At 58.1% G+C, this 12258-nt stretch overlaps 1 protein-coding gene across 5 annotated transcripts in view; it reads left to right on the top strand.

Annotated features, from left to right (window-relative positions):
• CHD5 (chromodomain helicase DNA binding protein 5) overlaps positions 1-12258 on the top strand; it is a 31248-nt gene that overhangs the window by 14148 nt on the left and 4842 nt on the right. For 3 of the 5 annotated variants that reach the window (XM_054849708.1, XM_054849707.1, XM_054849712.1), the window contains 20 exons: positions 68-279; positions 1562-1693; positions 2255-2363; positions 2665-2856; positions 2942-3142; positions 3542-3679; positions 4255-4376; positions 4959-5132; positions 5893-6034; positions 6249-6380; positions 6822-6939; positions 7392-7516; positions 8347-8578; positions 8669-8794; positions 8929-9101; positions 9810-9984; positions 10476-10568; positions 11035-11123; positions 11322-11455; positions 11845-11989. In XM_054849708.1, coding sequence (XP_054705683.1) covers positions 68-279; positions 1562-1693; positions 2255-2363; positions 2665-2856; positions 2942-3142; positions 3542-3679; positions 4255-4376; positions 4959-5132; positions 5893-6034; positions 6249-6380; positions 6822-6939; positions 7392-7516; positions 8347-8578; positions 8669-8794; positions 8929-9101; positions 9810-9984; positions 10476-10568; positions 11035-11123; positions 11322-11455; positions 11845-11989 — 2964 coding nt within the window. The remainder of the gene's footprint in view (positions 1-67; positions 280-1561; positions 1694-2254; positions 2364-2664; positions 2857-2941; positions 3143-3541; positions 3680-4254; positions 4377-4958; positions 5133-5892; positions 6035-6248; positions 6381-6821; positions 6940-7391; positions 7517-8346; positions 8579-8668; positions 8795-8928; positions 9102-9809; positions 9985-10475; positions 10569-11034; positions 11124-11321; positions 11456-11844; positions 11990-12258) is intronic. The other 2 variants (XM_054849709.1, XM_054849711.1) reach the window with 2 other exon arrangements.

Raw genomic sequence — 12258 nt, 5'->3', positions numbered from 1 at the left:
CCCTGCCCGGTGCCTGCCTCCCCCGCCCCGCCGCCCGTGGGCTGAGTGTGGCTCCCTCCTGCCGCAGCTGGAGCTCTACCACACCGTGATGTACCGCAACTACCAACGGAAGAACGACATGGACGAGCCGCCGGCCTTTGACTACGGCTCTGGGGATGAGGACAGCCAGAGGGAGAAGCGGAAGAACAAAGACCCGCAGTATGCCAAGATGGAGGAGCGGTTCTACCGCTATGGCATCAAGCCCGAGTGGATGATGATCCACCGCATCCTGAACCACAGGTGAGGAGCCGCATGCGGATGGGTGCGTGAGTGGGCCACGGAAAGAGAAAGGCACGTGCCAGGGTGCCTGAGCCCCTGGTAGCGCTGGCGCCAAGCGATGCCGTTGCAAGCCAGGGAGGAAACGGCAAGGGTGAGCCCTGCCGCGCTCCCCAGGACCCCTGTGACTTCTGGAGATGAAGCTTTGAGCCACGGGTCGGTGATCTCTGCGGGTTTTCTCTTCGTGCGCAGCTCTCACGCGGATGGTTTACGCCGTTAGCTGAGCCTCTGGGACTGCCTGCTGCGGGATTTCTGTGCTCGGCTGAGTTCTGCCCCCGGGGCCGGGGCGTTCTTGCCATCCTTCTGCAAAGCCAAAGTCTCGGGCTGGTGGAATTTCAGCTGCTGGCTTGTTTTGAGGACTCTGTTGCCTTGGAGGTTTGCTCCTGAGGTGAAGCCAGGGCCAGAAGTGAATCCGTGCCTTATTTTCATTTCTGCTATGTTGCACGTTAAAAATAGCGACAGTAAATTTTCCCAAAGGAGAATGCAGAGTTGTTCTGTTCTCCCAGCCGGATTGTTTGGGTCCCTGTTGCAGCCTAATCATTCTGTAAATGTCTGCCGCAGCCCGATACGGACTGTGCCCCGGGAGAGGAGTTTGGGCAGGTGCCTGACTCCCTTGCATAGCCCTGACATTGCATTTCCTTTCTGTGGAAGAAATTTCCTGCATATGAAACGTGCTGTGCAGATGGTTTTTTATGTTGAGCAGCTAGAGACGCCTTTTCATTGAATTTCTACATTTCAAGTGGCAACTTGAAATTTCAAGCGATAACTCTGCTCGAAGGCTGTTTGGCAGAAAATAAATAAAGCTGCCTGGCTAATTTTCATGTGAGCTTTACATCGTCTGCTAATAAGGCAAGAGTTTGTTCCCTGTAGACATATAATCAGACTCGGTAGCATGCTTATTCATTTTTCAGTGTAAGCAAAACTTCATAGAGCAGCGAATGCTGCAGGAGAAAGAGGGTGAGCGCTGGTATTCATCGAGTCCTAGTAAAACAGGAATATGAATTGTTTGGTGGAATGGAAGAGCAACCTTTAAAGCTTAACGATTTAACACATGCTGCAGGTTAATAGGCATTTCTGCCGGAAAGTGTTGATACTTTATGTTTTTCTGCCTCTGCTTGGATGTTGTGGTCTTGGAGGTAAAAGCAGAGGATGAAGCACCCAGTTTTGCGGACCCAGGGTTTGGTTAGCTGCTTCCCGGTGGCCGAGTGCCATTTCACCGATCGGGTTTTCGTGCCTTGCGTTACAGCTTTGATAAAAAGGGAGACATCCATTACCTGATCAAGTGGAAAGACCTGCCCTATGACCAGTGCACCTGGGAGATCGACGAGATAGACATCCCGTACTACGAAAACCTCAAGCACCTTTACTGGAACCACAGGTAGGGGCCAGCTGGGCGGTGGGGCCGCAGCCTGGGCGAGCCAGGCAGAGCTGGGGCAGCCTGCGCGGGCGTTTGGGACCACCGGGCACTCGTAGGTGCCCCCCTTTTGACCATACTGGCAGCGCTCGCAGGGACCTCTCTTCGGAGAGCGGTGGCTGGGCACTTCCAGAAAGCTGGGCCTCCTGAAACGCAGGTTCAGGGCTGCTGGAAATCCTGCCTACCTGCTGCTTTCCAGCCCGTGCTCCCCTTCCCCTGCGTTTATACTGCCCTGGTGTTCACGGTCTCGCTGTGCTTCGGGGCGGCTCCGTGGCGCTGCTGCCTGTCCGTTTTGGGGGAGAACCACAGTGTTCCGATGAGATTGCTATTCTCCATTTTGGATGATGTTGCGCAGACTGTTGGGAGGGGAAAATTAACTCTCCATGAGTACCCCTGCTAACTAGGCCAGAAAAGCTCCCGTGGGGAGAGAGGCGGCGGAGTTTGAGAAGCGTGTCTGTCCCTCGGCTCGGGGACTGGGAGAGGAATGCCCGCCTGCCTTTTCCTGATGCGCACTGGCTGTTGCAGGGAGCTGATGCTGGGGGAGGACACGCGCCCTCTGAAGAAGCTGAACAAGAAAGGGAAGAAGCTGAAAGAGGAGAAGCTGGAAAAGCCCCCCGAAACGCCTCTCGTGGATGTGAGTAGGAGCGGCGGGGGCAGCGCCACAGTGCGTGAGCCCAGAGGGAGGGAGGGCTGTCTGGCCACCCCATCCTGCTACGCTTTTCTCCTCTAGTTCCTTCCTGGTTTTTCTTTTTTTATTCAAAGCTCTGGGCTGGCTTCACTATGAGGAGCCCGAGGGCTGTGCTGTGCTGGGGACCGTGTCTGCAGCTCTTTTGGGGCTGTTCGGTGCCACAGGGCTAAAGAGGGTTGTGCTTGGCCGCAGAGAAAGGAGGGGGAGTTGGTTCTCACTGCTTTCCCTCATGACTCTCTCTCTCCAGCCCACAGTGAAGTTCGACAAGCAGCCGTGGTACATCGACGCCACGGGAGGCACGCTCCATCCTTACCAGCTGGAAGGGCTGAACTGGCTGAGATTTTCCTGGGCCCAAGGGACGGATACAATCCTGGCTGACGAGATGGGGCTGGGGAAGACCGTGCAGACTATTGTGTTCTTGTATTCCCTCTACAAGGAGGTGAGTGGAGCATCCAGCAGTCCCCGAGGTGGCCGGGAGCTGCTCGGTACGGGGAGAACAGCTTGGACTTTGTCTCCCTGGGCAGGGCCACTCGAAAGGGCCGTATCTGGTCAGCGCTCCTCTCTCCACCATCATCAACTGGGAGCGCGAGTTTGAGATGTGGGCACCCGACTTCTATGTCGTGACCTACACAGGGGACAAAGAAAGCCGGTCGGTCATCCGGGAAAACGAGTTTTCTTTTGAAGACAACGCCATCCGGAGTGGGAAGAAGGTCTTCCGTATGAAGGTGGGAGCTAAGGCTGTGCCCTGCCCAGTACTTAACCATCAGCAAGAAGGGGAGAGAGCAGAATTTGACCCAGAGAGGGAGGTTGGTTTGGTCCCTAATTGGGTGTTTTCCAAAGAGGGAAGCTGGTGCTGTTTACAAATGCAGGAGATTTGTGATGAGCTCCAAAGATTTCTGCCAGACCCTTTCCTGTTTCTGTAGTCCCCTGCTTGGTTCTGACCTGCAGATGGGTATAGATTTTCTGCGGGCACGACTCGTGCCTCGGCCCCGCTGCTGGTGCGGTGCTGTGCTGTGCAGTGCAGGCAGCCCCTCCCTCCTTGGGTCGTACAGCAGCAGCAAAGGTGGAGGCCGCCCCGTTCCCTGCTCTCCTATGCAGGCTTTTCTCTCCCTCTCCTTTTCCAGAAGGAAGCCCAGATCAAGTTTCATGTCCTGCTCACCTCCTACGAGCTGATCACTATTGACCAGGCGGTGCTGGGCTCCATAGAGTGGGCCTGTCTGGTGGTGGATGAAGCGCACAGGCTGAAGAACAACCAGTCCAAGGTAGGTAGCAGATGTTTGTGAGTTATTTTTGTGGTGCAGCCAATGCTGCAAAGATCCAACACCCCAGCACAGGCAGCGTGCTGCACTGTGCCTTCCTCCCCGGGAGTCGAAAGATGTCCTCACCCCGCACAGGCTCTGCCTGGGGCCCGCGTTTCGGTGGATTTGCTCCCTTTAACATCCTCTGGCATTAAAAGTCCGTCAGCAGTGGAAGAGGGGGCAGCCTGGCTGCCTGCCTGGCAGCCTGACAGCCCTTGGATGGGCTGTGGTGGAAGGGAATCCATCCCTCTCCTTCCTCTCCCCTTTACCTGAGGCGAAGCGTAGGCTCCGGCCCCTGGGACCTACGTGCAATCCCCAGCGCAGGAGGAGGCAGGCGGTGTGACCCCCGGACGTTCGGGATTGCTGCCCGTGCCCGATGGGGATGGCCCGGAGCAGGACGTGCAAGCTGCAGTCCGCTCTGTGTGCCCGGCAGGGGGGAGAGGTCACCGCCGAGGCTCCGTGGGTACAACCTGCGGAGTCCCCAGGTAACTAATCGGCTCCTCTGAGCAATTTTCACCTAACCTCATTTCTTTTCCCAGTTCTTCAGAGTATTAAATAGCTACAAAATTGATTACAAGCTGCTGCTCACCGGGACTCCGCTGCAGAACAACCTGGAAGAGCTTTTCCACCTGCTCAATTTCCTGACTCCCGAGAGGTTTAAGTAAGTTGCGCTAGTTCGCTCCCCGAAAAGGGAGAGGAGAGCGGCTGGGAGCCGGTCTCTGGGGTGGCTCAGCAGAGGTTTTCCAGTTCCCCGGGGCTCCTGTCTGTGCGGGGGTGCCTGGATCCAGTAACTGCTGTGCCACTGTCACTGGTCGGTGCCGGCAGGCAGATGGCAAAGCGCATCATCCCCGGGGTTTGTCCTAACAGCTACACGCACGTTTTCTGTAAACTCGAATTTTATTCCCATGGCCTACTGCTTTTTGGGTCCCGTGGGTAGGTATTGCCTTGTTATCGGTCAGGAGATCTGTGAGTGAGGAACTGAAACCTGCCTTCTCCTCCCTCTCTGAGGGGGCAGAGGTACTTCAGGGAACTTGTTCAGACCTCCCGTTAGCGCGAATTTCCCCTTAGCAATCAGCGCGGCTCCTCGGTCTGGCTTTCGCTCTGCTGGGATACAGGCACGGGGGGTTACCTCACCCTGTGCCATTAGAGCTCTGCCCTTGTTTTTCAGCCATAAACAAACAGACATCTTTGCTCTCGCGTCCCATTATCGCTCAGTGCTGTGTGGTTCTGGTTGCTTTCACAGTAACCTGGAGGGGTTCCTGGAGGAGTTTGCAGACATCTCCAAGGAGGACCAGATCAAAAAGCTCCATGACCTGCTAGGTCCCCACATGCTGCGGCGGCTCAAGGCAGATGTGTTCAAGAACATGCCGGCCAAGACGGAGTTGATCGTGAGAGTGGAGCTGAGCCAGATGCAGAAGTGAGTAATTCCAGCGCAGCTCCCTGGGGCGGCTGGCTTCCCTCACTCCGCTGCGTCTGCAGCATGGCGGGGCGTCCGTGGGGTGCGACAGCTCAGAGACACCCCGCTGTCCTCAGGCCTGCTGCGGAAGAGCTGGAGCCCTTTATGGCTCACCGGGGAGCGCGTTCAGCCTGGTTAAATTGGGCTCCGTGCAGTCCCGGCTGCTCAGCGGGAAGCGTTTGATGCTGGCAGCCTGTCGGTGTGGCTCTGCTAGTTCTGGGGAGTGCAGAGAAAACCCTGAGGCTGACCCCCCTTCTCCTGTTACCGGCACCAGGGCACCAGCCTGTGCTGCCAGCTTGCCTGGCATTGCTCGAGCATCGCTGCTGCTCTGGGGGACGCTTGCTCGGCTCCCTTTGTTTTGGGCTTCACTTCCTCAGCTTCAGCGGGTCTTCTGCCGAGATTGGGGCACTTGCAGGGAAGCGCACGTGGCTTCTTCCCGGCACGGTGGGGCAAGGCTCAGTTTCCACCTGGCAGCGGGGAGCGTTCCTAGCCGCTGTGCCCCCCAGTCCGTCCTGCTTACAGGGGCTATGATGTCTGCAGAGCAATCGAACAAACCTGGCCCCGGGCTGAGGGTGCTGAACCGTCGCTTTTAAAAATGTCCAGATGTCTCTTTTGAAGCTCCAGTGGTGCGAGTGGGGTTTAATTCAGCACCGTCCTGTTTATGCCAGTCCCACATCTGGCTGGACTAACAAGGGTGTCCGTCCCATGCCCGTTCCTGCAGGAAGTATTACAAATTCATACTGACGAGGAATTTCGAAGCCCTGAATTCGAAAGGTGGTGGGAACCAGGTCTCGCTGCTCAACATCATGATGGACCTGAAGAAGTGCTGCAATCACCCGTACCTCTTTCCTGTGGCGGCGGTGGTACGTCAACTGTATTTGCACCATGGAGACATTTCTCAGAATATTGTGTGTAAGCTGTCGGCGGGGGCTGTTTCCGTGATCTTGCTTTGGTTAATGGTGGGAGGTTTCACGCAAGCGGTTTCATACAAGGATTCTGTCTTTGAAACGCATGTGAATGTCTCTGTGAAGTGAACGAGTGTTGCCCTCGAAGAGGCTAACCAGGATGCCTTCACAGGAGGCACCGGTTCTGCCCAACGGATCCTACGATGGGAATTCTTTGGTCAAATCTTCTGGGAAACTGATGCTGCTCCAAAAGATGCTGAAGAAGCTACGGGATGGGGGTCACAGAGTTCTGATCTTCTCCCAGGTGAGCGTAGGGAAGGATTAATAATAAATACATTTTCAAAGGATTTTTTTTTTGTTTTGTATGAGAATTTTGTGCTAGGAACAGATAGAGATGAGTGGATGGCTGGGCTGCGTCCGGCTCTCTTGCAGGGGGAGTCCCTGTAATGTTTAAAACCTCTTTATATCTATGGGTAAAGAGGAGAAAGTAGTAATAGTGCTCCCCTTTGGGGGCGGGGGGGCATTCGGACTCGATTCCCCTGTGCTGGCAAAGCCGCCTGTCGAAGGCGAGACGCGAGCATCACTCCTCTGGCGATTGCCCGTCGGCCGTGCTCTGCCGTTGGCGGTACCGCCACCAGCTCGGGCTGCGGGCAGGGACCCGGCCGGGGCAGGTCTGCTCCCTGGGGGACGCGGGGGGAGCCGGGCTGTGCAGAGCCGCTGGTGCCAGGGTCGCCTTGCCCTGCAGATGACCAAGATGCTGGACTTGCTGGAGGATTTCCTGGAGTACGAAGGCTACAAGTACGAGCGGATAGACGGGGGCATCACCGGCGGCCTGCGCCAGGAGGCCATAGACAGGTTTAACGGTACTCGCGTTTCTGCCTTGCCGAGGAGAGGGCGCGGGGTCGGCTGGCTGTGCCCGGGAGCCCCCGCTCGCCCGCAGGGCAGGCGCTGGGGGTGTTGCCCGTGTGTCGGTTGTGGCGCAGCGCCGGCTGCTCGTACCGTGTCGTTAAGTGTCGTTTGAATCGTGTCCCATGATGAACCCTGAGTGTGCCAACGGCAGGCCGCTTAGTTTGAGGGACTCCTGCATTTCCCTTCGAGGCCTGGGTACACGGCAGAGTTTCCCTTCGGCTCTGGAGCTGCGTTTTCTCCAGTAACTGGTTCCCAGGAACGATGTTTTTTCACTCCTTGCCTTCCCTGCCTGTTGCTTGTTGCCTTAGACCGATGGTTCTCCCCAAAGCGCGGTACCGCACCTTTCCACGTAAGCCGCACTCCTTTCTGTCTCACCATTTGCCACCTGTGGGTTTGTCTTTCTCAGCTCCTGGTGCTCAGCAGTTCTGCTTTCTCCTCTCTACCCGCGCCGGCGGTCTGGGCATAAACCTTGCTACGGCCGACACAGTCATTATTTATGATTCTGACTGGAATCCCCACAATGACATCCAGGTTTCTGACTTTTCCTTTTCCTTCCCATATAGTAAGTACCTCTGTGGCTCTGCCTTCTGTTCGCACACCCTGCGCAGGGAAGTCGGTCTCTTCTCTCTCGAGCTGCCGATGCTTTCTGCTGTGTTCGTAGGGTGTGTTTCTGCTCAGCAGCCCCCTTCCCGCATCCACTGGCCTCGCCCTGGCCGGTCTGTGGCATGGGAGGGACCTGGCACGTAAACTGGCTCTCCTCCGGGCTTCTTGCTTCCTCCTGCTGCTCGTTCACAACCGGCTGCCCCCCCCCTCTTCTGGGGAGCTCCCACTTGTGTTTCCCAAAGCCCGGGGCGGACCCTCGCTAAGGGCTAAATGACAGCTGGAGCAGGGGAGCAGCCAACGCCTCTGAAAAGAGTGGAAAAGTGAAGAGAAATGCCTCTTCCTCCCGTGCTTCCTGGCCGGGAGAAGGTCCTCTCCAAAGCTGCGTCCACTGCTGCCGTCCATTTGTGCCAGCGTTTCCTTTCCCTGGGCCCTAGGCAAGAGGACGTGCTGGGGCAGGGCTGGCCTGGTGGATCTGCAGCCGGAGGGTTCTGGGGGACCGTGTCCTCGCTGCCTGCCTTCAGAGCGCTCGCTCAGGGGCCTGCGTGGGGAAGCTGGCTTGCCCGCAGTCAGCGGAGGGGGTCAGCGTATTCCGGCTGGCTCTGGGGACCCCCCCGGCTCCACTGCCCCGTAGCAGCCTTGAACGGTGACTCCAGCCCTGCCCTCGCCGTGCCTTTGTGCAGCCTGGGGGGTGAGAAGCTCGGGTCCCTCGGCCGGCGTGGCACGGTGCCGCCCTCGACAGCTTTGTTCTCCACCTGCAGGCGTTCAGCAGAGCTCACCGCATCGGGCAGAACAAGAAGGTGATGATCTACCGCTTCGTGACCAGAGCCTCTGTTGAAGAGCGCATCACGCAGGTGGCCAAAAGGAAGATGATGCTCACCCACCTGGTCGTCCGCCCGGGGCTCGGCTCCAAGTCGGGCTCCATGACCAAGCAAGAGCTGGATGACATCCTCAAGTTTGGGACAGAAGAGCTCTTCAAGGACGATGTGGAAGGTGAGGTCGGGAAGGCACTGGGGACGCTCTGCACGTGATGGGGCCCCATCTGAGCTGCCAGGGCTCGTCCTCCTCCTCTTATGCCCGCAGGCATGGTGTCTCAGGGACAGCGGATCGCCATGCCAGATGCTGTCACCCCTTTCTCTGATACGCTGTCAACCAAAGGGGGTGCAGTGACTCCCGGCATGAAAAAAAAGCACGGTGGCACCCCACCAGGTGTGTAGCCCCCCTTGTTGGGGCGACCTGTCCCTCTCCCTGGCCCTGCGCCCCACCGGGCTCACCTGGCTCTGGCAGTGGGCCGTCTCCGGCACGGCGATTTGTGCTTCTGTTCCCCTCGCTTTGCCCTCCAGGTGACAATAAGGACGTGGATGACAGCAGCGTGATCCACTACGACGACGCTGCCATCTCTAAGCTTCTGGACCGAAACCAGGATGCGACTGATGACACGGAGCTGCAGAACATGAACGAGTATCTCAGCTCCTTTAAAGTGGCCCAGTATGTTGTGAGAGAAGAGGATGGTGTGGTAATGTGATTAGTATCATGTCTTACAATCGCACCTCTTTGTACCTCCCTCTGTGTTTCCTCCGCTCCCTTTCCTGTTCTTGCGGGTGTTTTGGCGGGGGCAGGAGGACTCCTCCCGGCTCTGTGACTGCTGTAGATTGTTCCAGCCCTGAGGGTCCTGGGGCCGATGGCTCCGGCCGTGGGCAGAGGAAGCGCGGTGGTCTTTGTCCTGCGCAGCCCGGGGTGCGAGCCGGGCTCTGTCCTGCTGGCACAGGACCTCACTCAATCAAAGCGTCCATAGGTGCCTTCCGCCCCTCTGAAGGCGTTCCCCTGCAGACGGGGAACGGGCACGGTGCCGCGTATGTACCACTCAGCAGCCGACTGACTTATTTCCCTCAACTGTTGATGAAGCCAGTAGCAGGCTGCTGTTCTGGGAGGTCTCTGCAGATCTGTAGGTTTTTTCCCTCGATGCGAGCGTGGGCACTGCAGGGTGGGATGGACGGCAGTGTTCGGAGCAGCTCTTTCTGGGTGGGAGGTTGTCTCAGCCCCCTGACAACCTTGCACCGAGGTCAATACGTTTGGGCAAAGACCCAGGAGCCAAACGCCAAACGCCAGGCAGTGGCTCAGTGCCCTCCCTCTCTCCCTGGAGTGCCGTTAGAGGACAGGCATGGGGCGATGCGGGCACGTCTGTGGCTGCCCGAGCTCAAACCTCTTGTCTCTTACTTTGCAGGAGGAGGTGGAACGTGAGATCATCAAGCAAGAGGAGAACGTGGACCCCGACTACTGGGAGAAGCTGCTGCGGCACCACTATGAGCAGCAGCAGGAAGATCTGGCCAGGAACCTGGGGAAAGGGAAGAGGATCCGCAAGCAGGTCAACTACAACGACGCCTCGCAGGAGGACCAAGGTACGGCTGCGGCCGCTCGGCTGCTGGCCGGGCTCGGGGTGGGCAGTGGGCCCTGCGGGCTGGCTCTGAAAAGCAGCACAAGCAGGTTCCCTCACGGACGTATTGGCCGAGTCGTTGCTTGGCATTTCTCTGCAGTTTGGTAGACTGCGTGGCTCTGTACTACCCAGATTCCTAAACTCTGCAGGATAGGAATTCTTCAAAGATTTTTTTTCTTTTTATTTTTTGGTCTGTAAGCTCTGGTTTTGCCAGAAGCATTTTGGAAAAAAACCATGTCTGTGGGCAAAATATTTCAAATTGGGCCTTTTCTGTATAGGAAAATACTAATTTTGGAAAACCTGAGAGCGCGATTTCCTGCTTGTTGTGTCCCCTCTCGCTGCCTGGCAGTGGATGCCAGTCGCACCCGTGGGCACGCTGTCTCCTGTCCCTCCCGGACAGGATCCCACTGCTCAGGCACTCTTCTAACCCTTCTTCTAACGCCTTGCGGTCTGCAGAGTGGCAGGACGAGCTCTCTGACAACCAGTCGGAGTACTCCATTGGCTCCGAGGATGAGGATGAAGACTTTGAAGAGAGGCCGGAAGGTCAGAGTGAGTTAATGTGTTCGATACTCCACGGGATTTCGCTCTGCGGGAAGCCCCCGGCACTCAGGTGCAGCAGAAACATCTGGGTTGGAGGGACTGGCGTGCTTCTGGGCCTCCATTCCGGGGGAGGTATCCCCACTTGCCTGCCAGGTGAGGAGAATCCCAGGGCAGGGAAGCAACCGGCTGTTTTCTTCACTGGCCGCTGCAGGACCTTGGTCTGGTCCTCGTGGTGGCAGGATGGGGACCGCAGGAGGGACAGGCGTGGTGCCCCCTCGCCGGGTAAGGGCAGAAGGGTGCCCCAGCCGGGGAGGCAAGCGGGACGGGTGGAAGGGGCTCTGCAGCCCGGGCTGCTGCTCTGCCCGGGGGTCTGCTCCCCTCGGGAGGGAGCGCGGGAGGCCTGGGGCACACGAGCACTTCGGCCGTCCTTCCTCGCTGCCTGGGCCCATCCATCACTGAGGCTGCTTGACTCCAGGTGGCAGAAGACAATCCCGGAGACAGCTGAAGAGTGACCGGGACAAGCCTCTCCCTCCTTTGCTGGCAAGAGTTGGGGGGAATATCGAGGTGAGCGTCAGCCTCAGCCGGAGCACGACCCACGCAGTTGTGCCGGGGCTGCCCTGGGCTCGCGGGCTGGACTGCTCCGTGCCGGCTTGCCAGCGTGTTAGTCCCGGTGCAGCCTGCCCGTGACAGCCGCGAGGCTCCGAGATGCCACAGGCGTGCGAGGCCGCGTTGTGATCCCGGCGACACCTCCGCTCCCTGCAGGTTCTCGGCTTCAATGCCCGGCAGCGCAAGGCTTTCCTGAACGCTATCATGCGCTGGGGCATGCCGCCCCAGGACGCCTTCAACTCTCACTGGCTGGTCCGGGATCTGCGAGGGAAGAGTGAGAAGGAGTTCAGGTACGGGGGGGGTCCCAGGCAGGCAGGGCGAGGTCTGTCCTGGGCTCTGTTCGATCGCGGCGAGCACTTAGCTCAGGCGTTGAGGACAAACTCCGATCACCCCGTTGTCTTGCCACGTCACCATCTCTGGCCGTGCTCCCCAGGGCAAGGCAGAGGCTGTGCGGTGACAAAGCCCCAGTGCCTGCACACCCCCCCTGAGGTCTCTTTCTGGGGAGGCAACGCCTGTTTCATTTGAGAGGGCTGCTGTCGTCCTCTTTATGACAGGCTAAATCTTAGCGCGGGTGTGAGACTCTGCCCTCGCCCGCAGGTGACAGCAGACGGTGTGGGTGCTTGGCTCAGCGGGGAGTCCGTGGGCCCAGCTGGACCAGGGTCTGGCTTTCCTTCCGCAGGGCGTACGTCTCTCTCTTCATGAGACACTTGTGTGAGCCGGGGGCAGACGGTGCCGAAACCTTTGCGGACGGCGTTCCCCGGGAAGGGCTGTCGCGCCAGCACGTGCTGACTCGGATAGGAGTCATGTCACTAGTAAGGAAGAAGGTGGGTGAGTAAAATTTCAAATGTGCCATTTTGGGAATGTTCTGGAGACTTGTGGGTTTCGCGGGCTGCTGAATGCCTCTCACCAGGGATCCCCTCCTGAGTCTCCCAGGCTCGGTGCGCGTCCGTTTTTGTCATAAACGTATAGGTGCCGGTAACGCAAACTGCCTTTCAAACCCTGCTGCTTCTTTCCCCGGGAGGGACATAGGGTGAGCGGGTATTTAATAGCCTGGCTGGCAAAAAAGAGAAATCACTCCAAGACTTGCTGGGCC

Source organism: Grus americana, chromosome 21 (genome assembly GCF_028858705.1).
Source record: "Grus americana isolate bGruAme1 chromosome 21, bGruAme1.mat, whole genome shotgun sequence".
In the NCBI taxonomy this organism is placed as follows: Eukaryota; Metazoa; Chordata; class Aves; order Gruiformes; family Gruidae; genus Grus; species Grus americana.
This window is presented reverse-complemented; position numbering and strand designations above follow the sequence as displayed.